Source organism: Drosophila melanogaster, chromosome 3R, assembly GCF_000001215.4.
Source record: "Drosophila melanogaster chromosome 3R".
Taxonomy (NCBI): Eukaryota; Metazoa; Arthropoda; class Insecta; order Diptera; family Drosophilidae; genus Drosophila; species Drosophila melanogaster.
Window position 1 is genome coordinate 20,533,450 of NT_033777.3, and position 24,393 is coordinate 20,557,842.

A 24,393-nucleotide genomic window follows, 5' to 3' on the forward strand; every position below is an offset into this window, starting at 1 on the left:
TTACCTGGCGCGATTCCATTTCCGCCGCTTAACGATATTAAATCGCTGAAATGGGAATTTCGGCCAAGAGCCAAGCTCCTAGGATATCCAACTAGATTACCTTGGACTCCGGAACCGGCAGTTCCCCAAATTCGACTGCCTGTTAAATAAGATTGTCAACTGCAATTAGCGCGCTTAATGCATCTTTCGGATGCGAATTGACAGACAGACAGAGAGCGTGTCATTCTCGGCTTTCAATCTGCCAGATGTTTAACCACTTGCCTGCGCCATCCTGCCATTTCAACCTGTTTACAGCACGCATCCTAGAGGACTCCTCCGAGCAGTGTGGCAAGGACACGACTGTGGCACTCAGACATGCATTCGCTGCTCGCCACTGCCAGCAGAGGCCCCTCCAAGTTGCACATTTAAAGACTGCGGCGACTCGAGTCCCCTTCTCTGTCGGCTGATGGCCCTTCAACTAACGCACCTGCTCCACAGCCAACCACACTAACCACACTTGGCTAAATGGGCCATAGAAAGTGGTAGCGAGCTGTTTTGCTTCGCTGCAAATTAAATAAACCCCGTAGATTATAAACTTATGCCCAAAGTGGGGCCTGAAATGAAGACTTCCGTCACAAATGCCTGAACATTTTTTCAGTTATTTTCTACTTTTATGCATGAGTAGCTCTAAAGTCTACTTTAGAAGCAGGCACAATAAATTTATAATACGATTTATAATGTTAAGGATTCAATATTGTTGCCAAAAAATGTGAATCACTGTTAACTGCATGACGACCTGGATTAAGAAGGTAACAATTTGCAATAACGAAGCTTTTCTGTTTCAATTTTTGAAAGGATTTAAAGTGCAACATTTCGCAATAATTAATAGTAATATTAAATTAAGATAAGCACAACATTATAATGGGTTTTATTCAGCGTCAGGCAGGGGTTTGTAACAACTATTAGAGACTATTTAACCTAATCCAAATGGATCCGGCCATCACTTGGCCTGGCAGCACTTGGCTCCCGTCTTGGCGGCGCATTGGCATTGGCTGTTTCCGGCGCAGTTACCTCCGCACTTTCCGGCTGAGCACTGGCAGTCTAGTAGAGGTGGAGAGTTCATTCTATTAGTATTACTTTATAAAATATAAGTTTTCCCACTTGGGGTGACTGGTACTCACTGTTTCCACATCCCTTGCAAGGCATCTTGTTGATTTGTTTTTTGTTTATTTACTGCGGTAATTCCGAGTCTTAGAAGCTTGTTGAACTTGCTGATGCCTTCTGGTTGGGAAATCCTCCTCTTTATACCCGATCCAGTCCAATCGAAACTGTGGGCCGTTCTGCCCGATAAGATAAGAAAGCCGTGTGCAAGTCGATCGGCGTGCGCAAAAGCATTTTTCTGCCCGGCGATGATAAAGCGATTTGCACACGCCCTGATAACAGGAATTGATTTTTTTGGTGCGCAAAGCAGTGAAAGCTCTATAAGAATGCTGGACCGCCAGTCGACAGTCATCAAACAGTGCTAGCTAACGGCTAAGTGAATCAAGTTTATTTTAATATAATCAACAACAAAATATTTTAACACAAAATGGGTTGCAAGGCTTGTGGAACAAGTGAGTGTACTAGTAATCATACTAGTTAAACAAGTGCGGTTGCTAACTTCCCTACTTAATCCTCAGACTGCCAGTGCTCCGCCACCAAGTGCGGTGACAACTGCGCCTGCAGCCAGCAGTGCCAGTGCTCCTGCTAGAACGGACCCAAGGACAAGTGCTGCTCCACCAAAAACTAGATACAGGACCCATCTCGAGCTCATCTGTGTGATGAAAGACCCTTTGGCATGACAACGAAATAAAATACACAATCAATTGAAACTAATGTTTAAAATCAAATCTTTATTGGCCATTTTGACAAGAATAGTTCTTTAGTTATTTCCCACATTAGCTTTAGAAATTGCACACCCAATTAGCGTTCGAAATTACATTTAAAACACTTACACAATGTACACATTTAGTTCAAGTACACCGTGAGAACAGGACAATCAAATAATAGTATCCAAATATCAACATTGTTTTTGGCGAGCTTCTCTCGTGTGTATTTGTGTGTTTTGTGCTGTTTGTTTATAGTTTTTGGGGAATGTGTGTGTGTGCAATAGCTTTCACAATTAAACATTAAAACATTACGTACACAGTATTACATTTGATTTCGCAAATTGTGAGTACACAAAAGGAAATCCGCTCCCGTTCGCATTTAAGTGTTTCAAGTTTATTGAATTGTATATTTATTTGGGGTGTACTTAAGTCTTATAAAATTCTTAAGGTTCACGTACAAAGCTAAGTGTAGTATTGTGTTATTGTTGTTGTTTACATACATAAATGATTATGTTTACGATCTCTCAAACAAACGTAATATGGTCCTCGTGTCTCTAATAGCTGACTAAAAAGGCAATCGCATGTGGCGCATTTGAAATGCATTGCAAACTCTGCCCTGATGACTCAAACAAACAAGTTTCAAAAAAATATACATTGATTAGTTCAAATTTTTGCGCATTTTCAGCATTGGAAGCCAATAAAGGATGGGGTTACATAAAGCAATTCAATCTTACTTAGATTATAACTAAAATTAAAGCAATCAATCCCTGCGTTGCTGCTCTCGTTGATTGTTTTTCCACTTTCGTTTAACATAGGCTTAGCACGCGAATTAAATTGTATATCAAAGTTTTAAAATTAGGCCATAAAATTAAAATCAAAATCAAAAATTTAGATTCAACAAATAGTTACTCACTAACTAAACCGATTATTTTGTCAGTATCATCTAAACGTAATGCTTTGTCACAGACGAACACGTCATAGTGCACAAATTGAAATCATATGTATACATATATAAAAGATATATATAAAAATATAAAACAACGTGCGGACACATTCCAAAGGTTTATACAACACAGAAATTCTAAATTTTGCATAAGTCAGACACAATCATAATCACGATATATTATATAGACAATGTTCTGGCTGTGAGCTGAAGGTGTTTGTGTTGAGGTGCTCAATTTGCATGCATTGATCGGCTAGATCTTATTGATGTTGATGTTGTTCTTGTGTTTTGGCGTTTCACAAAAAGCTGCAAGGAAAAAGGTAAGAGTTCAATATAAAATGTATAAACGAAAACCTACGAAAATAGTTCTTAATAGTTTTTAGTCGCAAGTAGTAGGTACACGAGTAACATTTAAAATACGCAGCTAAGTTGGTTTTTAAAAATAGTTTCACCATCTGCGGCAAGAAAGCGCTTGTGTACATATATACGTATATAAATATATATAGATATTCTGCATGTAAATTCGTAATTTGTTTCGTTCCCTGTACGAAGTTTCAATTCTTCTAGCTAGTCTTAAAAGAAGTCTCAACTCTTCTAGCTAGTCTTAAAAAGCAAACGGATCCATGACCATTGAAACCAGCTAACTTCCGTGCCGGAATCCATATCCTTTCTCTAGTTTATTTGTGTATAACGTTTGTATATAGCATAAAACGACGAATAACGCTCAAAATACGATTAACAATTAACTGGACAATCGCGAACATTTAGTACGTAGCATAATAAACCTCTTCGTGACAATATATATATTTTTTTGTATCTATTCACTTGCTTATTAACATTTGAATACAACTTGTTTCGTTCTTTTTCGATCTGACCCGAAGGCCTAGCAAAATCTTAGTGCGCTTAATTGTGTTTGGTGGTGAAATAATAAATATCAAGAGATAAAATACATACCAAACAAAACCTTCCACTACGATGCATTCCCAAATCTAATAATTACATCTAGATAACATTAAATAAAACTTTCGATTAGCACAATGAGTCATGCGCCAGATCGTTGCAATCGTTGAGGTGGCGGAATCGTCATCGTCGGACTTCCAAGATAGCGACACACGTTCAGGAGTTTATCTGATTTCGTTTATACGTAGGCTTCTATAGTGGTTATAGTTTCAAAAGTTCTCAAAGTTTGTAATCGTATCGAAGTCCGCCATTCCAAAGTCACCACTAAAAGAGTTTTCGAACAAAGTTGTGTAAAATTAGAAAAGAAAACGTTAATAAATAATAATGAACCGAAAGTTTTAAAATCAAAATCATGCAGGCGGTCCAAGGAAAAGGTGGGATGGATGCATTAGATGAGGGTATAAAAGAATGAAATGACAAAAATGTTGAACTTATTACAAATTTGTACTTGGGAAATGTTGCGCAAGCTTTAATGGAAGCTAATCCCCAGCAATTGAGAGTGAAAGTTTCACTTAACATTCAATATAATAACAATAACATTAAATTGAGATTAAGTTCGTAATAAAAGTGACAACAGCAACGAACATGCAAGTAATCGAACAACAACCCTTACAAAGGGCCACACAGGAGTATTTTATATCTAGTGTAGCAATTAGCAGTTTTAAACACTTGTCAATTGTATTAGTTTATCTTTTTCAATCTGAAACTGATTGGTTAAGATCAGATTTATAGGTGCATGATGGTGCTATTCTGCAAGCTGCGTTCAAAGCGAAATAAGAAAAGGGTAAAGATAAAGGTTAGAGGGCACTTTTTTTTTAATTTTTGCAAATGTCTTACAAATTTGATCGAGTTGTGGCTGAAAAGTTTAATAAGATGGCAATACTTTGAACATAAAGTGAAAAATATAAAAGAATCACTTAACACAAAACGAAACGTAAGTAATCAAGTCTCTTAAAACTAAATTGCGAACGACTAGGCATACGAGTATAGTTAGTTATCTCATTCGAGAGAGCCCATATGAAATTCATGAATCAAGGATAAACTGACGCGATGCAATGGTATAAGAATGAAGTAGCCAATTGCAATTTGAACGAGGAACTGGGAGATGATGGTCAGGACGGATCGATCGGATGAGAGCGCTATTAGGGCGTGTGTGAATGCGGACGAAGATCGCGGGAAGTATCAACAAGTGAACGGGTTGCAATGATCGGAATTGAGTGATTTGAATGCGAAACTTAGCTAAAATGTTATACCTTTCGGTAAATGGCACAATCAACTAGCGCCCAGTACCCGGCCATCAGGTGCAGGCGGTGGCACAGCATAAGATCATTAATAGTAAACGTACTGTCTATAGTTGCTCGTCAATAAGGCATCAGTGATTTCACTTATCACAGGATCGTTGGGTTGAGCGCCTATCACAATTCTCTCTAGGGCCTCGGCCGTTTCGCTAGCATCGGAATCTGATTCCTCAAGTCGGGCTGGGCTATAGAAAGTGATGCCGCTTTGTGGCGAGATACTGAACCATCACCAAAAAATCAATAGCCGCAAAAGGTGGAAAATGAAAATAAACAAAGAGTTGGGTAGGTAAGTTTCTGTGTAAGTACAAATAAGTAGAGACGAGTGAAATGGAGAGCTTATCAAAGAGCTCAGAAAGAGTATCCAATTAGTTTTATTAGTTTGTTAGCAAAAGAGCCTCAGGTTCGGATTAGTCAGGAACAAACGCTTTCGGTTTCGACTTTTTGCCCCTTTACAACGTTTTTTTTACGAATTCAAAGTATTGCAATCTGATTAAACTTTTTGGTCAAAAACATAATCATAATCAATGTAAAGCAAACAAGCAAAAACAAAAAGGGCGGATCAGCCATGACATAGAGGCTTTAACAATAATCTCGGCCCAAAAATTATCTCTCCACTCAAGCTTTGAAGCCAAGTATAAACGCAATAGGTAATAAATGGTTTATTGTTTTTTGTTGTGGCTGTTGGCGATCGATTTGGCTGTGGCGTTGGCTTCCAAAACTTACTTTCCCAGTTGCATGCTTTCCTGAGCATGATGCGGTGTTCCACTAGTAGATCCATTCTCTCCGTTTCTACAAACGTGAACATGCAATGTGCTCTTCACATAACCGGTCACAGGATCTAGAACGAGGGGTTCGGGCTCTGATTAGGGTGTTGGACCGTGTACCTTTGATTGCATTCTTACCTTGACGCTTTGAGTAGAACTCACCGAAGGCGACGTCCCTCTTCACGGGACTCGCATTGCGGTCGCTAGGGTGCAGCCAGCAAAGCACGTCCAGATCTCGAATGCGATCGGCCAGGTTCAGCACCTGGAAATCCCGTGCAGTCCATGGCGCTAGCATGGTGACCAGTCCATTTTCGTTTACGTAGGCGATAGTGACTCCACCTGTAGTTTATAACATTTATTTTTTGTTATATCAAATAGGTAAGTTATTTTAACTGACCGAGCTCGCTGTCGGAGAAACGGAGCAGGAAAGTGCCGATACCATAGACTGAACGCAGCAGATCAGTCTGAGCCTTGGTCTTGTTGATGAAGCCCATAATGCAGCCTGCTTTCCACATGCCCAACATGTGATCTTTGGTGAGTTTCATGATGGCAAAGAACCACTCCCAGAATGTAAAGGACCGATCGGGCATGGGCTCCTTACAGAATTGGTTCCACGTAATGTACTCAGACCGCTCCTCACGCTGGAGTTTCTCGTCTGTAAAAACAACGAAATTAAAGATCGATCATCAACAAATAATGGAGATCCTACTCACATAGGAAATCAAGGTTATCAATGGTCAGAGAACGCCCTGTGCACGATCCGAATTTGATGTTCAACGCGACTGACAGCTGGGCCCAGGTAACGCGGTCGGTAATCATGAAGGGATCGCGAACAATCTCCGCAAATGCATTGTCCCAAGTAATGGTAGCCCAAGACTGGGGCTCCTGGTTGCCGTGCACAATAACCACCACCGGTAAGGACAGGGTCCACACACGGATCTGGAAATCGTTCACGGTGGTGGTGGTGTAGAAGAACAGGGCGAACTTCTCGTCCATCACGCTCTCAGTGCCCTTCTTTTCTGCCCGCTTGATCTTCTTCAGCTGCATGTTTCGGAAGCTGGCGGAGAAAACATGGTTGTTTTGCTGATACTCCATAGTGCTAGAGGCGTTTTGAATCTCGCCCGATGATTGACCGGATAGGCTACTATTATCCATCTGTGTATTGCGCGTAACGAACCGTTGCGACTGGATCTCTGTGAATAAGAATTATAAACTTTAGACATGTACACTGAGCAGCAGAGAAATCACTCATTATTCTTACCTGACATTATGATGCACTCGACTGTGGGTGGATTGTTGTGAATGCCCAGCTGAGAACCGATTAGCCAACGCACAGACGCTGCGAAGCGTGTGTTGGTCTTCATCACTTGCGGGGGCTGTTTGTCGACGATAAAGGCAGAGCATACCAGGTTCTTCTGCGCGTTCTGCACCTGTTCAAGCAGATGTGTGAGCTCCGGCTCTTCGGTGACCAGACGTACGCGCATCAGCTCCTTAACGGCAGCCAGCATGTGTGCGATAAAGCTCTCGAGCATCTCAAAGCAGCGCTGGATATCATCCAGGGAGCCCTCATTAAAGGGAGCTCCGTTTCCGGCTTGCGCTTGTTGGTGGCGCCAGTTCTTGAGCTCGTGTATGACCATCTCGTGCAGCGATTCGTAGTACATAAAGCTGCGACGCATTGTGAGTACGATGGCCGCCTTTTCATCGATAAGACTTCTGTAGGCAGCTTCTGCGTTCGGCGAGGATGTGGAGTTTAGCATGTAACTGTAGTTTTGGGCAAGCAGCTTCAAGGCATTGGCACAGTTGCCAAACTCATTGAGGGACTGCATGATCTGATGTTGCACCTCGTACAGCTCCACCTTGGGTGTGACCATACCGAGGGCTGGGGAGGCAATGCCTGTATTTTGCACATTGTGGATAGGTCCTATGCCCTGAACAACTGGAGGATTGCAGCTGTTGGACACCGCCAGAAGATCACTGGGGTCCACCATGTACCCGGTAACCATGGGCGTGTTGTTCATGTTGTAGGGATTTAGCGGCATTGATTGGCCTGCGGTTGCAGCCACGCTCTTCTCGGTGACCAACTGCAACTCTTTTTGTAGACCGCTGCGCAGATGCGTGTACAGCTCAACGGCGGAGATGCGTTGGATGAGGGCGCAAAGCTCCACCACCCGGAACTTGAGGGCCTGGTCGCTGGCGGTGCGCGTGGATAGAAGCTTTTGCTGCAGATCTTCGTTGAACTTTAGGGCCACGCGCTCTAACTGATCGGTAGTGTTGGGCGTTATTTGTTCGGACCTACAGGGGTAAAAGAGTTTCATAAGATTATGCTTTCTAAAAAGACTTAAGCGTACTTATTATTCGTTCGTAAGCTGCTGCTGTCTTTAATCGACCCCATCACCCCCAACTCCCCACTCTACTCACATTATCCTGTCTTCGATCCAGGGTGCCAAGCAGAGGCGCAGCTCGAGCATACCCTTCTCCTCGTAGTAAGCCGCCATACGCTGCTCGCAGTCGACATGGCTGGAGATGCGCTTCCACAAGCTCATGCTCTTGCTCTACCCGATGGATATGATGATGGTATAGTGATTTTGTATGCTAAGCTGTGACAGCTGAATGTGTATGGTGATCAGTGCAACGGTTGGGGTGTTTCTGATTCTGGCTCGGATTCACTTTCTGTTCTGGGACTTTATGAGCTGGCTCTTGGGCCGATCAATGTCCTGCTGGTTTCCACAGGCAAATGAGTCTGAGGCGTCCATAAAATGCACTCGCATACATGCGAACTAGATCGTGTTTTTCTGACTTGTTTTGAATTTAATATGGTTAGAAGGAGGAAACTATAAATACACAAGCATATGTACATATGAGGGTAAGTGCGATGTTTAGGCAAGATAATGTCTCCTAATATTAGATTAATATGTGATGTGATGACGGCTATGGTTTTGTGCGATTCCTAGATGCGACCCCAGTCTGACTTTTAACAATATTTGCACTGCAGCTCGCATCGAGTACGAGTATCCCATAAAGACGGCCAATTGTTGACTTATCTTTCAAGCTTTGGGTCTCCCCTCGGTCAAATATTAACAACAAGCAGAGTCATGTTTGTGTCATATCGAAAGGTAAAGTAAATGTTAATCAGTAACACATCTTTGTTACGCCTTCCATAGTGTTACACATCATAAAGAACTGATAATTGTACTTGTTTACATTCGAAACATATTTACATTGTTCAAAACTCAAATTTTAAAAGGAAAACCTCTCTTTTTACGTACGTTAATATTCACAGTTTTGTTTACGTTAGGTTTCTTAAATAATTCCACTACCGAATGAAATGTTTTCAATTTAGATAATGGAAATATAATTATCTGTATAATTTCAGAGGAGGAAGCAGATCTCCCAGCCGTGTCGTGAGCTCATAGAACATGGCTTTATGAGCGCGGTAAAGAGCCCAATGAATGCGACCATGCTGGCTTTAACCTTTTATTACCATAACAAAAAATTATTGCAAATGACAAACACACCGAGAAAAACCAGCTCACACGCAAGTGAGAAAGTAAACAAAAAAACGAACCAAACCAACGCGTGAGGTGAATTCGAGGCGAACCGAACAACAGGTGTGAAAATTAATTGCACCACCGGGCGAGTCCGAGTCCGAGTGCGATCCGTGGGGAATATGACTCTTTATGGCCATGCTAAATAGTGCTGATAAGGCAGCCTGGTGGCGGTGGCGGTGCCGACGTCGTTGGCAACCGGTCGAACCCTTCTCCTTTGTGCCGCGATGATTCTTAGCCAAGTCCGCACCACCGGCGACAATTCCTTGTCGTCGAAACGTGACCGTAAATGAGCGGTAATCCAGACGCAGGGTCCAGACTCTCAAACCCGAAAGCCAAACTGAAAGCCAAACCCGAACCGAAACGTGTTTGCTTTTGTGGTCGATACGCTAATTTCTGTAGTTACCCGGAAAAAAGGCCAGCGCGACGCTCACGTAGCAAATATGAATGGCCCAAGAAAACGAAGAAGTTGAAAGAGTGGTGTAAACAAGGCAAACCAGTCCACCAGTCCACTTCCAGGCGACTCCAGACCAGGCAACAAAATTAGATAAGGATCTAATGGCCGAAACAAGCCCGAAAATGCAGCCCAAGCGAAGGGACTTTAGGGATGGAGGAGGTGGATGATCAAAACAGGTCGCACCGATACCTGACCCCCAGGAACCGCATTCGAGTTCGGATGTGCGGCTCACTAGGTACGAGAGTCAGGGAGTCAGTCAGCTTAGGTAGACGGAACCAATGCGACTGTGCGGTGTGTGGTGGTAAAAGGTAGTTTGGATTCGCCCGCAGGCAGGTTTCTTTCTATTCATAAGTCAGTGCTGCTGGCTGCTCTTTCTTTTTGTGCCCTTCGGCATTTTTAGTCCACAGTAAAGTGGTTCAAGGTTCTGGTTTGCTTCGGATGCCTCTAATGTGCCAAGTCAGCTGGAATAAACTCAGTCAAGTTGGCAAAAATAGTTTTTTGTTTATTCTTATTAGGAGTACCGTCGAATTGCGGCCTTAGAAGTACTTTTCCATTAGTTATCAGCGTGAAAAGCTGAAAAAAATACTAGAGACACACAATTGCATCCGAGGTGAGACACCCGCAACGAGGGTTATCGATGGAAAAGCTTCGAACGAAACAAAAGTAAAGCCTCGATCTGGCTGATGTTTTGATTTCTCGTATCGATTAGCCGGTTTTATGGGGAACTGTTCCTGATCTCACTTGGGTTATCTGAGTCGAGCAGTGGCTGTCAGGTGGCTGTGAGCAGACTGTTTACAAACAATTTGCTATGCGATAGCCAATCGCCGTATTGACACAATGGGGAGAGATCGTATTTCTATCAGAGCAATAACAAATCACGACAATTAATGGTTATAAGTGAAGTTATGAATTGTCTACAGGTGTTTACCGATCGATTGAATGAGCTCAACTAAGGGTTTGGTTAATTTGACTGCCCGCTTTTATACCCGAAACTTTTCACTTGATAAGGCGCAAACGTGAATGACAAAGTAAGTATGGCCAACCATTAAGAATGATATGAAAATTTCGCTGAAGTAGTTCGAATAATCAGTGTTTGCTGGAAATTTGCCATATTCATATATTATTACCATGCTCTGATAGCGCATTGACCAAAAGGCATCGATGAATCAATTGCCATGAAAGATTGCGTATGGATTAGGTGGAAAACCTAACCAGGCACTTATCGGTCAATTTACTAACTTCAAATAGCCCTCAACGGCTTCGCGGAAAAGCGACTGGAGTTTTCGTTTATTAGGAACTGCGAAACTATTGACCGCCGTTTGCGAAAAATGCCTTTGTCCACAAAGATATCATTATGAAATTCGGTTAATGGAATTATTATGTTAATTTACGCACATCGCCTCTTCGAGGGCCACAAATGATGAAACGCCGGTGTATATTATCAAGGAAATAACCAACCACACCCCATAATTAGAGCCAAAAATGCATGGATGGATGACTGGGTGGCCACCGCCTCTCTCGGGGGGCTCTATATCGCTATAGTTTTTGGCCATGTGCTGTCTTTTGGGACCAAATCGACATGACAACCTAAAGTATATAGGCGTCCAATCTAAGCCAAACTAAGAGCATTTCAAGTCAGAAGTGCATTTTTATACAACTTAGTAACTAACAACTTATTGATATCGAGTCAAATCCTTTTTTGGTTTTGAATGTGTTTTGATTCTGTACTGATGATGCTCCCAAGAAATCCAGTTTTCTTTCCGCTAGCCGCCGCACGAGCAGCAAACGCTGAATGAAAACAAAAACAAAGGCTAAACAAACCAAGCAAAAACCCAGACGCGATAAAAAAGTTTTGCGGCATTTTTAAGTTTCGCTATTGACTGCGCTGAAAGCGAAAAATATCTCCAGCACGTGACGTCAGCGAAAAAGCACAGTACGAAAAAAAATATTTTAATTAAATAGCTCATTCAAGAATTGAACTACAAGTTGTAGAAAATTTATGAAACGCGACCTTGTGCATAATGCTAAGAAATAATATATATAATAACATTATTATATTTATCATGCCATTATTAATACTCACTACTTATGTTTGCATTATCGAACTTCCTGCGATAAGCGCCTCAAACGTTGGTTTTAAATTAAATAAGAATTATGCGCTTCTTGCACAATTTCAAGCGCATGAAAACTTTATCAAATCAAAAATGTTTATATTTTAATTGTGTGAAAGTGTGTGATGGTTTTTTTTTTCTGATTTGTATAACCCTTAGTAGCATGCTTTTGGCTACAATTCTCGGAACAACTTGGAAAGTAGATGTGCACAAAAGGAAACGTGTAATTTCGAATAGCGAAATATAATGAATTTTTAAAGAAAAATCATCGTTTATTATTATGATGCGTGTTTTTCGCCTTGCTTTGTAGCTAAAACATCGGCCGGCATTAAGTTTACCGCAAAAGCCGCGATAACCGGTAGTTACCCACTGAACCCATCTCCCCCGCACGACCCCACCAACTTTAGCGATTTATAGCGCCATATAGACCACATATAGAATGTGAGTTTGTTTAGTCGGTAGAGGGAGATGGAGGTAAAATGCGAAGTATACTTAGTTGGTTGCAGGCAAATATGTTAGTCGGCGTTATTTATACGCGGTTGTAAATGTTCACACATGTCCACAGGGGCTTCTGCGCCAAATGGAGAGGTGAATGAGAAATGACCGCGGCTGGCCGGCTTTAGGGGGTTAAAAACGTGTATACAACAGACCTCCACAGACCTCAAAAGCGCCTCAAGCGCGCAAACACGAGTATATTTCGACCACAAGCACAACAAATGTGTAACGAACGAAGCTCTTTCCATTTTTTAAATGTATGTATATAAATTCATTTCGATCTCTCGACAGCAAAAATGTTTTCAGTTGCAAAACTTGAATTTGCATTGACGTCTATCGAAGAAGAGCATTCGAAGAATCGCCGTATATCCAATGCATATATAGTATAATATATACATATCTAAACAAAAAAAAACGCTTTCTTAGCACCCGGAAGTTTGACAGTTTCTATCCATCCTAGCATGTACCAATGGGAAATTCCAAAATTCTGAGAACTAAATTAATTTTTTATAATCTACCTAGCTTCACAGTTAAGCAGTATGCGCACAGAAAAAACTAGTGCCTCCTGCGACCTTGAGCCTTGAGTTTTCAACAATGAAAAACCAGTGCATACAATGAAAGTGGTTTGCCAATTGCAGTGAAAAGCGAACTGGTTGGGCTGCTTTTTGCATCCGTTGTTTGTTGTGGGCTGTGTGCATGTAAAGCAGCGGATCTAAGAAAAATATAAGTCAGTTCAGCGTTCGCCGGGGGAAAACCCACAGTTCATAGTAATATGCATTTACAATTGAGTGCCAATTGTTATGGCATACATACATTCTTGACCAACGGATTGTGTTTGCCTATTTGTACGGACATGTGTAGATACTTTTGTATCTGTGCGCACGAGATACAGATTCTCAACAAGCTCTCGCCGGCCAGCTGCCCACTCAAAAGTTGACTTTTCGCTGCCGTCCGGGCAAACAAAAAGCGAATCACAAACAGCACAGAAATACGATGAGAAATGGCATGATAGACAGGGGAGGGGGGAGGAAGAAAGAGGAAACAGCCCAGTTGCACTTTTAGTCGTGTGATTAATATGCCGAGCTAGAAAAAATGCCGAATGGGCGCATTTTAGATAAGCATTTGGTTGGATGATGACTCATCGTCTTCGAGCACCAGGCAATCGTTACTCCACACACCGAGCCACTTTGTTTATCTTTCTATATGTGCGATGCGAAATTTTTTGGGATAAACAATCTGCAGATTCAGATGGAGAATAATCCCCGTAAGCAGTATGCACACACAATATCTGGCCTATTGCCACAGCGAAAATTCTGGAAAACGTGTTATCTGCAAAGTGGGCGTATAAATAAGATATAGCCGCAGATAGAAAAGATTCCCATTTTCATGCGAATTGAAAAGCTCCAAGGAATCCAAGTGCGGCAAGTGGAAAGTTTTATGGCAGCAGCCCGGCACTGATAAGACTGGTTGGAACTACGTATCATAAAAGGTAAGTTGGGACAGTGATACCTCGTTGCGCGGAATCAAACTTTTTGTATGGAGCATACGTTCTGCACAATAAAATAAAATGGGAATTCAAAATTCATTTGAAATATCAATAAAAATAGTTAATAATAAAATACAAAATATTGTGGGCGTAGAATTTGTATGTCCAATAGCAAAACCTTTTAGCTTTTAAAGTTCTAGCGATCTCGACGTTCATACATATGTTAGCAATAATACAATTTATTTAAATAAACCATAAAAGTGTTGGCATATAACTTTATAAAAATTCGCGTTCTTTGAGTTGGACACACCAATTTGAATATTAGTCATGCACTCTGTGGGGGGAAAATTTGTATGGGCATGACATCAAAGTTGGGATTGTTATGCCCGTAGAGCTTTGGTTGGGGTCACTACAATTTCCTCGGCCCTTAGTATGGCGTCCAAGCATTTCTGACCACTTCGAAAACCGACGATTGCAAACACCCAAGCGCGGGTGTGCTGCCTTTGTTGTTCCTGGCTGTTCTTTTCGCTTTTTGCTTTTTGCTTTCTGCTGCTTCGACATTTGTGCCAGCCAGCCGCGTTCATTTTATATTTTTCTTGTTCAATTTTTTATAAACAACGCACACACTTACGATTGCCCTGTGAGAAACGAGAGTCGTTTGTGGTATTTGTTTTTGTACTCATAAAAGTTTAATAAGCATGCCTCAGTGTTCTTTTCCTCGTGGTTGTGTGGGTGTACGCCGTACATCGACAATGGAAACCTCGCCGTTGCACCACCCCCAACCGAGCCCAAAGTGAGCCCCCCCACCACCACCACTTTGCCACACCAAGTATTATTTAAGTAATCATTTATCGTTGCTGCTCGCCTGACATTTTGCACGATGTTTGTCGGCTTTTGTTTCGTCTAACGAGAAACACCGGATCGATTGGGTTATATTGAGCTAAGTAATGTGTCGGCACACGGTTTCTTATCACCACATAATGCTCGTTCCGCGAACAGATCAATGTTTGTTGTCACACTTGCCCCGATGACCTCACTTATCTGTTCATAAATCCCACCGATCTTAAGCTCATAAAATATGTGCTCAAGTCTATTTGTCAAAAAATAAAGTAATTAAGGAATATTTGTCCAAACTGTCATCTGCAATACAAATACAATCATGGTTGGGTATCACTCAGTTATCAGTCTTGTGTTGGTGCTCAATGGTTCGAAAAGTGATTATTCGACTGAAGTCAGTCAGGTTATCAAACAATACAGCTACCAAACATTGTCTTTTATTGCTTAACTGTAAAGTCTTAGCAAAATTCCAATAAATGGGACTCCTTATCAGCGGAGTGCAACAAAAGATTCGCAGAAATGTATTAATCCTCTATTGAATCCATTTTTTACTGCTCTATATTACTTATTTGTTTTTCAAAAACTAATTAGCATTAGGGTCAATATTTCCATAACCAATGATTTGGGTTTTTCAAGTAATAAATAAATATGATCTTTAATTTTTTAATAATAAGTACAGCTTTGATTACGAGCTAGACAGATTTTCGGGTTTCAAACTTGATAATTGGGCATATTGACAAAAATATTTGTAAAATACGTTGTAGTAAGTTCCTCAAAGTAACTTCCTCAGAAACTATAGATTGAAGTTTTGATTCGCTAGTTCGGGGGCCATCTACTACCACCAGAAAAGCATTTTGCCAGCGATAAGCAGGCACAATATGTGTAAGTACAGTAGGCCCCCAATCTATTGAAGGCGCAGCAGAGTGCTCCATTTACGACAATGAAATGCAACGCAATAAACGACTTTGATAACGAGGTGTCAATGTAACAAAGTAAATAACGAGAGTCGCCGATAAGAAGCCGGCTTGATTTGCGCTTGAGGATAGTGATTCGCATAATAGCGCAATAATTAGCACTGCCTATATCGAAGATCCAGAAATAACTTTAAACACATGTGGTGGACTGGATTGGTGGCGATAAACTTTGCTGCATAAATACATATGTTCAAATCTGACGGGAGTGAGTTCCAACACGATATAGAAGAACTAATTGGGGAAACGAACTTTGAGCACCCTATAGTTTTAAGTATCGTGGCATTTAGAGTATATCTGTTCATTCGAATCTATATACAATATATTTTCAATATATAAAAGCCACATTACTACTTTATTTCAATTCAGGGTGAACTTTAAATGTAAAATATAGTTTCTCAGACCGTAAATACAATTCTGAATAAAGTACAATATTATATTGTATCTCCCTTTCATCTATAAAATTAATGATTTTAACCACTGTTAATAAATAATGGTAGTTATATAATGTATGCGTTTTATTAGTTGACATAAACGAAGAAACCCCTCTGCCAACTAACCTATGTAAGTTGACCGTCCACCTGGCCATTGATTGGAGGACCCACTATGACCAATGATAATCTACGGTGTCCACAGCAATGCGATCGGGTTTATCAAATGTGAAACGCCAAGGGGTTAGCTAACGTCGGCGTCGCTGACAATCGTAATTTGTCCGAAGTGGTAGAAGCCAGCCGGGTTATAGCCAGGCCAAGAAGTCATGGTGGAGAGAGGGGAAGCCCGCGACGGAGGAGGGGGCAGTAAGCGACCGACGACAGCGAGCAAGATAAAAGTGTTGAGCGCGCAGAAGTCGGCGACGTATGAAAGCAAGAGTAGCATGTGAATATGAGAATGATAGGGCCCCGTACGTCAGACACTTGAAAAAATAGTGCTAGAGTAACAGTTAAATATGTGTTGCCAAATGTTGTGATACCAGGTGTTGAATCGGGCCCCAACACATGGGATTAATTTACCAATGCCTTATACAAAAAATTGTATTATGTATTTATACAAAAAAGCTTAATTTTTTAAACAGAGGACATTAAATATATATAATTTTTAGTTTTATAGCCTCGCTTTCTCGCTGTGCAAGGGAGCGAGTGGGACGGTGAGATGGGGAACAGCTAATATACTCGATATCAGTGTTGTTGTTGCTGCCATTTGTGCTATTGCACTCGAAATTCTTGTTGCCTTTGTTTTTATGGGCTTTCCAGGAAACAACAATGAACGGGGAAGAAGAAGACCGGGAAACAGGAGCGTGAAGAACACATGTGCATGTGTGTGGGTATTTTGTTGATGTATAAATAAAGCGTCAAGTGGAAACACATGATGATGGTGCATCGAATTTGTGGCCAAAAGGCAGAGAACCTTCGTGAAGGCCTTGCGGAACCACCACACGCCCACCCACATTATTTGCGCAGTGCACATTTGCAGCGGAGTCCTCCCACCCACACACGCATTTATATACGTACCCCCCACCACTCGTAAATTTGTTGCTCTTTTTCTCCTATTTCTATTTACCTTTGGTACACAAACACCAACGCACAACACTGTGTAAACACACACGGCTGGCTGGTATCGGTTAGTTTGTATTGGTACGCCTGCCGCTGTTGCTCTTCGATATTTTTTATTATGTATTTGCCGTTTTATTTTTAAATCGCGCTGGCTTCACGCACACACAAACATTACACACACGACGCAGTGCGAGGGAGACGGAACGCACATGCACACCCGCACACGCACTGAGAATTTAGAAAAAAAAACTAGAGTCTCGACCAAAGGAAATCCTATCAGTTAAACGAATCCTTGAAAACAAAGTGCACTTGCAAAAGAATTCAACTGGTTGCGCATTTGAAAATTGCTCCGCATTCGAACAATTCCCTATAGTGGCTAAAAAACGACTGCCGCGTCTCTAGAGTTGGAGCGAAAGCGATCCACATGCGATACTATCGGACGATGAACACATGTGAACAATCGCTGTTAACAGTGGGTATCGATTCTGATAAATCTCTGCCAAACCGGGAAGATAGGAAATTCTAATTAGAAAATAAGTTGATTTAATTTTATAGAGCAGCGCAGTAAAATATTGTTAACAACCAGGGACCAAAGCTCGATAACTATGGTAAAACAAAATTTTTGAATTGTTATTACTTATAAATTTTTGACTTGGAATGCACATAATTAAACAAATAGCATTTAGGATTTTTCGTAAAGATGTTCTAAAAGAAACATTAAGACTAAACAAGTTACGAAATATATATCTCTATCGTGCTAATATTCCACTAAACTTTGTGAGTTAATTAAAGAAAAATAAGTTGATTGAAGTTATTATTTAGAAGTAAAATGAATTTGATGGTGGAAAACTCTGATAACCCGAAGTGCAACCCTCGCACCCCTGTTAAGTTAACAGCACTGTCGGCTGCTAAAGAATAAACAATTTGCGAAGCTAATTGCGATAAACAAACATTTATCAAAGGGGGTTTACACCCATTTTCGCATCATTGTGGCGCCGCAGATATGAGTGCGCATGTTGTCTGTACACACACGAGCTGCCACCCACACATATGCACCGCTGGCGGTGTAATTAATTGCATTTGATTGATTTGTCCACCGAAAGTCAAGGTTACCCCAGACGCAGAGAAGCACAATTAATGGTCTTTTGCCAACTCTTGTGTATTCTGCATATAAACATACGCGACTTCTGAATTTTCACCTGTTGTGCGCAGCAACAAGCGAGCATGAGAATGCCACCCCCGACCCTCTTTAAATGAAGAGGGTTGGTGCTCGGAGAGGGGTTTTTTTAAGGCTGTGCCCCGTCTAATCAATAGGCCTTAAATAATTAATCCATTCCACAATCGGCGCAGCACAGCAAATCACTCACCTTTCAGATTGCCTTTTTGGTTATGGCAGGTGTTGGGGGAAAAACGCTTTTTATCCTTAAAACAACACCGCCTGCAGCTCACGGCTGTTGGGCCACCTAATTCCAGGGCAAATAGTCTTAATTATCACTTTTAAAACGCACTAAATTTACGTTGTTTTCGTTTTGCGAGCACTCGAATTTTTGCGAACGCGACTACCAGCATATTTCGATATACAGCACCCCCGCAAAAGATGTTATCGCGTAATCGCCGGAGGTGCCACCTGTCACAACCGATGGCGCGCGTTTTAAAAACGATTGAGATAATCGATCAGTTAAACAATTTTGTAAATTTTAATAATAAAAACACACTAACATACAAGAATTACATAGTATATGCTGGTGTGAACACCCTCAAATTCATGACTATTTTAACAGTCGCAGCGCCTTGACATTGAGTTGGCAATACACAATATACAAAATGTTCGGGTAAATCGTAATCATTAATCTAGGAGTGTTATTGTCAAAGCAACACCATTGAATACGAGGTCCTGGGGAGCAGTATGTGCCAGGCGAGTCATTATTCAGACAGTTTATTGGCTGATATACTTTCGGCTTACGGCGATAATAAATCAATTACGGTTAATAACAAAGTTAAGCGCTTTCGGGTGTCTTCACTTCATCGCTTCTCTCCCTCACAACTAACAGCTAAAAAATATCTAACAATTAGAGCATGTCGGTGCTTCACTTCTATTTCCTCAGCTCATCCATCGATCGCGAGACTTAAGATCAAAGCAGTGCGTTTTTGGTGTGGTGTTTATGGGTGACGAGTGGCAGGGGCAGGGAGCTGGGCTATTTCTCAACCCGTCTCAAGTTGGCCAGCTCCGTGAGCCACGCCTTGATCAGATCGTAGGTGGAGAAGCTGATGCCCACGGCGATGGGTCCCTTGATCCAGTTCATGCTAAGTCCCTTGTAGAAACCGTTCTTGACGCCCTCCTCACTGTTTGGAAATCGTAATTAAAATCGCAATTAAAATATGAATAAAATCGTTGACAAAGATTTGCACGCACCGATAGATCTTGACGAGAGTCTCCAGGATGGTTGGGTACCGATCTCCGCCAGCCGTGTTCACCCGCATTGTCTGCATTCTTCGCCGCACAATGTCCAATGGATAGCTGGCCGTTTGCCCGGCGGCACCAGCCGCAGCACCGAAGGCCAGCGAGACTAGAGTATTGGGTTTATTGTTGCCGACCACTTCTGCAAGCAAACAAGTCATTTAGTTGGCAAATTCAGTGAGCACTTAATTAGAATATAGGTAACTTCTACTAGCATAATCAAAATAATGACAATGACCCAGAATGCCGGTTTAAATTGAAATTATCTGTATAATTCCACAATAAACTTGGGGCTTAAAACCGAATTCTATGGACATATACAATATACAAGAATTTTTAAATGAACATCTCCCCTAAGTCTATAGAATTTTATATTAGGATATAGGTAGTATTCCTACCATAGTATTCCCGCTTAAGAGTCTCGTAGGTGAAGAAGGAGGTGCCCGCATAGGGAATCACGCCGAGAACGGTCGCCCAGTAGCCGCGGAACAGCGTCCGCGGACCCTCCTCCACCCAGATCTTGGTGAAGACTTGTCGCAGCGTCCGATAGCCAGTATACCGATCCGTGACGGCCATGCGGGCGCGTGCCAGGTCCAGAGGATACGTCAGCGACTGTGAGGTGATTCCCGCCAGGGAGCCAGCCAAAAACCGACGACCTTTCGTGCTGCAAAATAGAATGATTCGCCATGAAGTTGGTGAGAATCTAGAGCATAGTACAACTCACTTGGTGCCGTCCTTGTCGACGTGCAGGATGCGACGCCACTGCTCGTGGGCCGTGAACTGTATGGCTGCGTAGGGCACGATTCTGGCCATCGTGGCCGAGTTCCCCCGCCACAGGGCCAAAACGCCCTCGTTGGCATAGGTGTTTTGCAGGTAGCGCAGCGAGGCTCGAAACGAGAAGGGCACATCGTTGCGGATCTGGAAGTTGATCTTTGTGCGGTCCAGCGGGGCGATGACCGTCTTGGCCAGCGCCCCCGCCGCTGCTCCGGATATCAGGCTGATCACCACCTGGTCGATTTTCTGGCGCACTGAAATAGTAAATGGTAGAAAATGAATAGAAAATCTCAATATGCATTCATACCCGAATGCGCGACTATGGATAAATAAACGGAGGGACATAGGAAACTTTGACACTCCACTACGCTCTATAATTTAGTTCGGTTTGAAGTCAAATACTCGACATTTTACTGTCGACAAACACAAAAATTCAAGAGTTTTCATTGTGTCGCCAATGTAATTTAGCGTTTCCCTAATTTTTGTTTGGACATGTTTGGCATTCAAGTGGAATCGAAGTGCCTACTATAAAATGAGTCCTGGATTTAAGCTCATAGTTAAATAGGTCCATTTTATAATGCTTAGTAGTTACTAGGAATTGGAAATCACATTGCGAGAAAGTTCATTGAATTTGATTTTTGTACATGTTAATTAAGATTGTAGCTTTATTTACTGCCTTCAAGTATCAAAATGTTTGAAATCCTTGGCTATGCGTCTGGAAAACAAATCTCTCGTGAATTGTCTTTTGCGCCTTACTTACTGGGTGTGACTGTAGTGGCGGGTACGAGGACTACTCCAGATGTTTCCGATGGACTCAGCTGGGTGCGGGATGTGTCCGCATCGTCCAGGTCCGAGGACAGCGTCGCCGAGGCTGTCGTCATCGTGCTCGAGAGCTGACTACCCGTGGACTTGATGGACATGGCGATGTTGGGCTTCTCCAGGAGTCGGCTCATCGCAGACTCGGACTGGGGGACCTGAAATCAATTTGCATATCAATCTGAGCCGGCTATATTGGACCACCAAAAAAGCGCAGGCTTATCGACACCACTGATAAGAGCTCAATATGGCCAAAACTAATCTAAACCAGCCGAAAATTGCTTTGCTTTCATAAGACTTCCCAGCAGAGACACATATAGCAAACTGAGTGGGCGCTGCTGTACAGCTGAGGTCAACATAATAGCACAACTAACTTATATATTAATATTTTGAGAATGAAGCTTCTAAAATCCAACTAACAGGTTAGGTTTAAACTGAAAGCATTTCTATTGTACCATGAATTATTGGTAAATGATTTTATTTTAATCTAGAATTCTTCTAAGCACAGTAGCTAATAGTTTAGGTGCAACTTTATGACAAGTGTTTGGATTTCTTATCAGCCAACGAACGACAAAAACACAGCTTTGGATTTCGCTGATAATTGATATGTGTGACCAATAATGAAAAACAATAGTACTGCTCTTATTATTGTATTGATTGTGAAGAGTAAATAAATTGGGTGCTACTCTTGCACAGACAGGTGTATTTATGGAGCCCAGGAAAATATTATGTGCGCCTGTTGATAGCGAAAACACACATTTCGCAAGTTCATGCAAATAATATTCAATTGCTCTCGCAATTGTTTCGTAATTGTTAGAAGCACGTTCCCTTGGCATAGGTTCAAAAATAGGCACTCGGATGGCTTTTAGCGTCCAACCAACCCATAATATTGACCAATATTCAGCTATCTGGCCAAGTACCATTGGCTCCCGGCAATTGAACTTTGCTTTGGGCCCCAAGTCGAGTCATTCTCGAGCCAACTACTCGGGTTCTCAGCCGGAATTGATAAGGCTTTGGCCAGCTGCTAATTGGGTCTCACATTAGATAGAAGTGGAGTGTTCCAGAAGAGATCGGAACGGATCGATGTACCCGCTCTCGCCTCTCTCGCACTCCAAAGAGCAAACAAGCCCGCAAACCGGTTGGTTTCGTTTGCTCATTATGGAAGGCAAAAGGCACCGAATTATCAGTTGATATATGTACATATGTACATAAGTAAGTGCCCAGTGTATATATATGTACATACATATATATGTACCTGTTTATGTGTGGCACACACCTCCAAAACAATTATCATGCCGAAATATTAAAATGTGAGCTCAGCTCGCCCGAATGTGCGGAATATGACAGCACGTGTGTTTTGATTACCGATTTTTTTGGGGGGTTGGGCACTTTTCCAAGTTCAACAGCTGAGCGCGGCTAAAATTAAACGCTTTTCATTGAGCAGCCGGTGCGGGAAATCTTTGGGAGCAAAAACCGAGAGCGTTCATCAATGCGATTGCAAATGAGTGGAAAAGTGCAACCTTGAACGTGAGCATCTGAGCTGTACAGTGGATACTGGTTAAGGATGGCAGTAAGCATATTTTACTATTTTTAAATTATATAGAAGTGAGTCGACTAACTACTACTAAGCAACTACTAAGATTAAGGAAATTAACTAAATTATATTGATTTTATAGGCTGATACGTTTCAAATGCAACCTTCTGGTACAAGTAATCACTGTACCTAGCGATTTCAGCTCTTCTATCTTGAAAAGTTGGGCCAAAAGTAGTTTAGCAAATATTCCGCGCCTTTGCTTGCGGCTTAAGTGTGATTTTAGCACAGCCTCTTGATATGTGCCCCCTCCATAAACAAATTTTTTGATAAGGAATTCGAGCGATGAACGACACTTTTCGACCACTGTGCACTGGGATGCTGTTGTTGCCGGCGCTTGATAAACGTAAACAAGCTCGTTAGGCGGTGTTTGTGCACTTTTTTCTCTGCTATTGCACTCAGTCAAGGTTGTGGCTTACTACGGATCCAGTTTATCCAGCAAGTGTTTTCCACTTTGCTTCTGGCTATGAAATTTGTTTGCTATAAATAGCCCGTTGGAGGGGGGGGGGGGGTCGATGCGGGATGTAGATAGTAAAGCAGCTACAACATCATTCCAACTGGACTTTGTACCCCCTTGGAGGAAAATAACAAAAACCAAATGGGGCAATGGAAATTTATGCAAATTACTCGGAAAGTGCACTTTCACATGCGCGATTTTCTAGCCAATTTATTTCCTTGAACAATAATTCGGAATACTTTTGTTTGTTGTTTACAAAACTGGATTTGATTTATAAGAATCATACGTGACTTAATTCTGATTGGACTGAGTGCGCCTAGGGGAATGAAAAACAGCTGTTGCTTGTAAGTGTTGTTGTTTGTTTCTCTTAAATTTAAGTACTTTGCGATAAAGGCCACTGTGCACCAACTGTTTGGCAATCCATTTATTCGCTCTTGTTTACACCGATTAAACGCTTGCAACATCCCAAAAAGACCACTCACACACGGACACCTTATATAATTGGGCAAAACGAGAACAACAAATTATTTTGAACACACACACGTATACATATGCGTACATATGTACGATTTCATGTGTGTTTGGCCCTACACGCACCTTTGTTTTTGTTAGCACAGATTCTTTTTTTTCGGCCTCCCTTTTCGCTCCTTCGGCCTTGGCAACAATAACAACAACACACAGCAGTGGTAGGCGTTTCGCACTGATTTTCGATTCCAAAAACACAGGTGCTGTATTCTCTTTAACCGCGAGCTAATTCTTTGTCTTTATTTCGGATTTTTCTATTTGTTAATGCACATTTTCCGCGCGATTCTCGGACTCCGCCTGCGAAGCTCCAAAGAGCAATTGACAAAAACATCGAGAACTGCGCTCGGCGTTGCCATGCTGACTGCGCTGCCAGACGGCGTGGGTGGAGTCCACGCTGGAGGTAAGCCCAGACCGCAACCCTCTAACTGTGGCACAGTGGTGCAAATTAAGAGAGGACTGCTGTCAAAAATTGTTTATAAAATTTGTTCCAGAGCCGTTATGTCATTGT

General features: G+C 41.9%; 5 protein-coding genes across 21 annotated transcripts, besides 1 other annotated feature; 1 reads left to right on the forward strand and 4 right to left on the reverse strand.

Annotated features, from left to right (window-relative positions):
* Positions 1 to 571: 571 nt before the first annotated feature.
* Positions 572 to 1,255, reverse strand: MtnE (Metallothionein E). 2 transcript variants are annotated; one of them, NM_001300498.1, is made up of 2 exons: positions 1,161 to 1,255; positions 572 to 1,080 (listed from the first exon to the last, which is right to left on the reverse strand). In NM_001300498.1, exons 1-2 carry the CDS (start codon positions 1,183 to 1,185, stop codon positions 980 to 982), a joined length of 126 nt encoding a protein of 41 aa, NP_001287427.1. In that variant the 5' UTR covers positions 1,186 to 1,255; the 3' UTR covers positions 572 to 979. The 2 variants fall into 2 exon arrangements, with proteins under 2 accessions (NP_001287427.1, NP_001189254.1); NM_001202325.2 differs by having other exon boundaries at positions 832 to 1,080.
* Positions 1,256 to 1,512: 257 nt separating this feature from the next.
* Positions 1,513 to 1,852, forward strand: MtnD (Metallothionein D). The gene is given in 2 exon segments (NM_176518.2): positions 1,513 to 1,592; positions 1,659 to 1,852. Coding segments are annotated over 2 exon segments (135 nt in total). The 5' UTR covers positions 1,513 to 1,567; the 3' UTR covers positions 1,769 to 1,852.
* Positions 1,853 to 1,873: 21 nt separating this feature from the next.
* Stat92E (Signal-transducer and activator of transcription protein at 92E) lies at positions 1,874 to 18,862 on the reverse strand. 11 transcript variants are annotated; one of them, NM_001275830.1, is made up of 10 exons: positions 18,632 to 18,862; positions 8,231 to 8,643; positions 7,074 to 8,104; positions 6,526 to 7,005; positions 6,210 to 6,467; positions 5,951 to 6,151; positions 5,772 to 5,886; positions 5,096 to 5,266; positions 3,745 to 4,014; positions 2,244 to 3,096 (listed from the first exon to the last, which is right to left on the reverse strand). In NM_001275830.1, the coding sequence occupies exons 2-9, from the start codon at positions 8,353 to 8,355 to the stop codon at positions 3,960 to 3,962; spliced, it is 2,436 nt and encodes an 811-aa protein (NP_001262759.1). In that variant the 5' UTR covers positions 8,356 to 8,643; positions 18,632 to 18,862; the 3' UTR covers positions 2,244 to 3,096; positions 3,745 to 3,959. The 11 variants fall into 11 exon arrangements, with proteins under 11 accessions (NP_001262757.1, NP_001262759.1, NP_001262760.1 ...); NM_001275831.1 differs by lacking the exon at positions 18,632 to 18,862 and adding an exon at positions 17,272 to 17,658 and having other exon boundaries at positions 5,772 to 5,907; NM_206520.2 differs by lacking the exon at positions 5,096 to 5,266.
* Positions 14,063 to 14,124: a mobile genetic element.
* Positions 18,863 to 18,935: 73 nt separating the features above from the next.
* DPCoAC (Dephosphocoenzyme A carrier) lies at positions 18,936 to 24,218 on the reverse strand. 6 transcript variants are annotated; one of them, NM_001300501.1, is made up of 7 exons: positions 23,958 to 24,205; positions 23,036 to 23,239; positions 21,257 to 21,470; positions 20,447 to 20,750; positions 20,121 to 20,386; positions 19,678 to 19,864; positions 18,942 to 19,607 (listed from the first exon to the last, which is right to left on the reverse strand). In NM_001300501.1, the coding sequence occupies exons 3-7, from the start codon at positions 21,447 to 21,449 to the stop codon at positions 19,460 to 19,462; spliced, it is 1,098 nt and encodes a 365-aa protein (NP_001287430.1). In that variant the 5' UTR covers positions 21,450 to 21,470; positions 23,036 to 23,239; positions 23,958 to 24,205; the 3' UTR covers positions 18,942 to 19,459. The 6 variants fall into 6 exon arrangements, with proteins under 6 accessions (NP_001287428.1, NP_001287430.1, NP_996244.1 ...); NM_001300499.1 differs by lacking the exon at positions 23,036 to 23,239 and having other exon boundaries at positions 18,936 to 19,607; positions 19,678 to 19,861; positions 23,958 to 24,218; NM_206522.2 differs by lacking the exon at positions 23,036 to 23,239 and having other exon boundaries at positions 23,958 to 24,218.
* att-ORFB (alternative testis transcripts open reading frame B) lies at positions 19,186 to 20,951 on the reverse strand. Its single transcript, NM_206523.3, has 5 exons — positions 20,804 to 20,951; positions 20,447 to 20,750; positions 20,121 to 20,386; positions 19,678 to 19,864; positions 19,186 to 19,607 (listed from the first exon to the last, which is right to left on the reverse strand). The coding sequence occupies exons 1-3, from the start codon at positions 20,839 to 20,841 to the stop codon at positions 20,135 to 20,137; spliced, it is 594 nt and encodes a 197-aa protein (NP_996245.1). The 5' UTR covers positions 20,842 to 20,951; the 3' UTR covers positions 19,186 to 19,607; positions 19,678 to 19,864; positions 20,121 to 20,134.
* Positions 24,219 to 24,393: the final 175 nt, after the last annotated feature.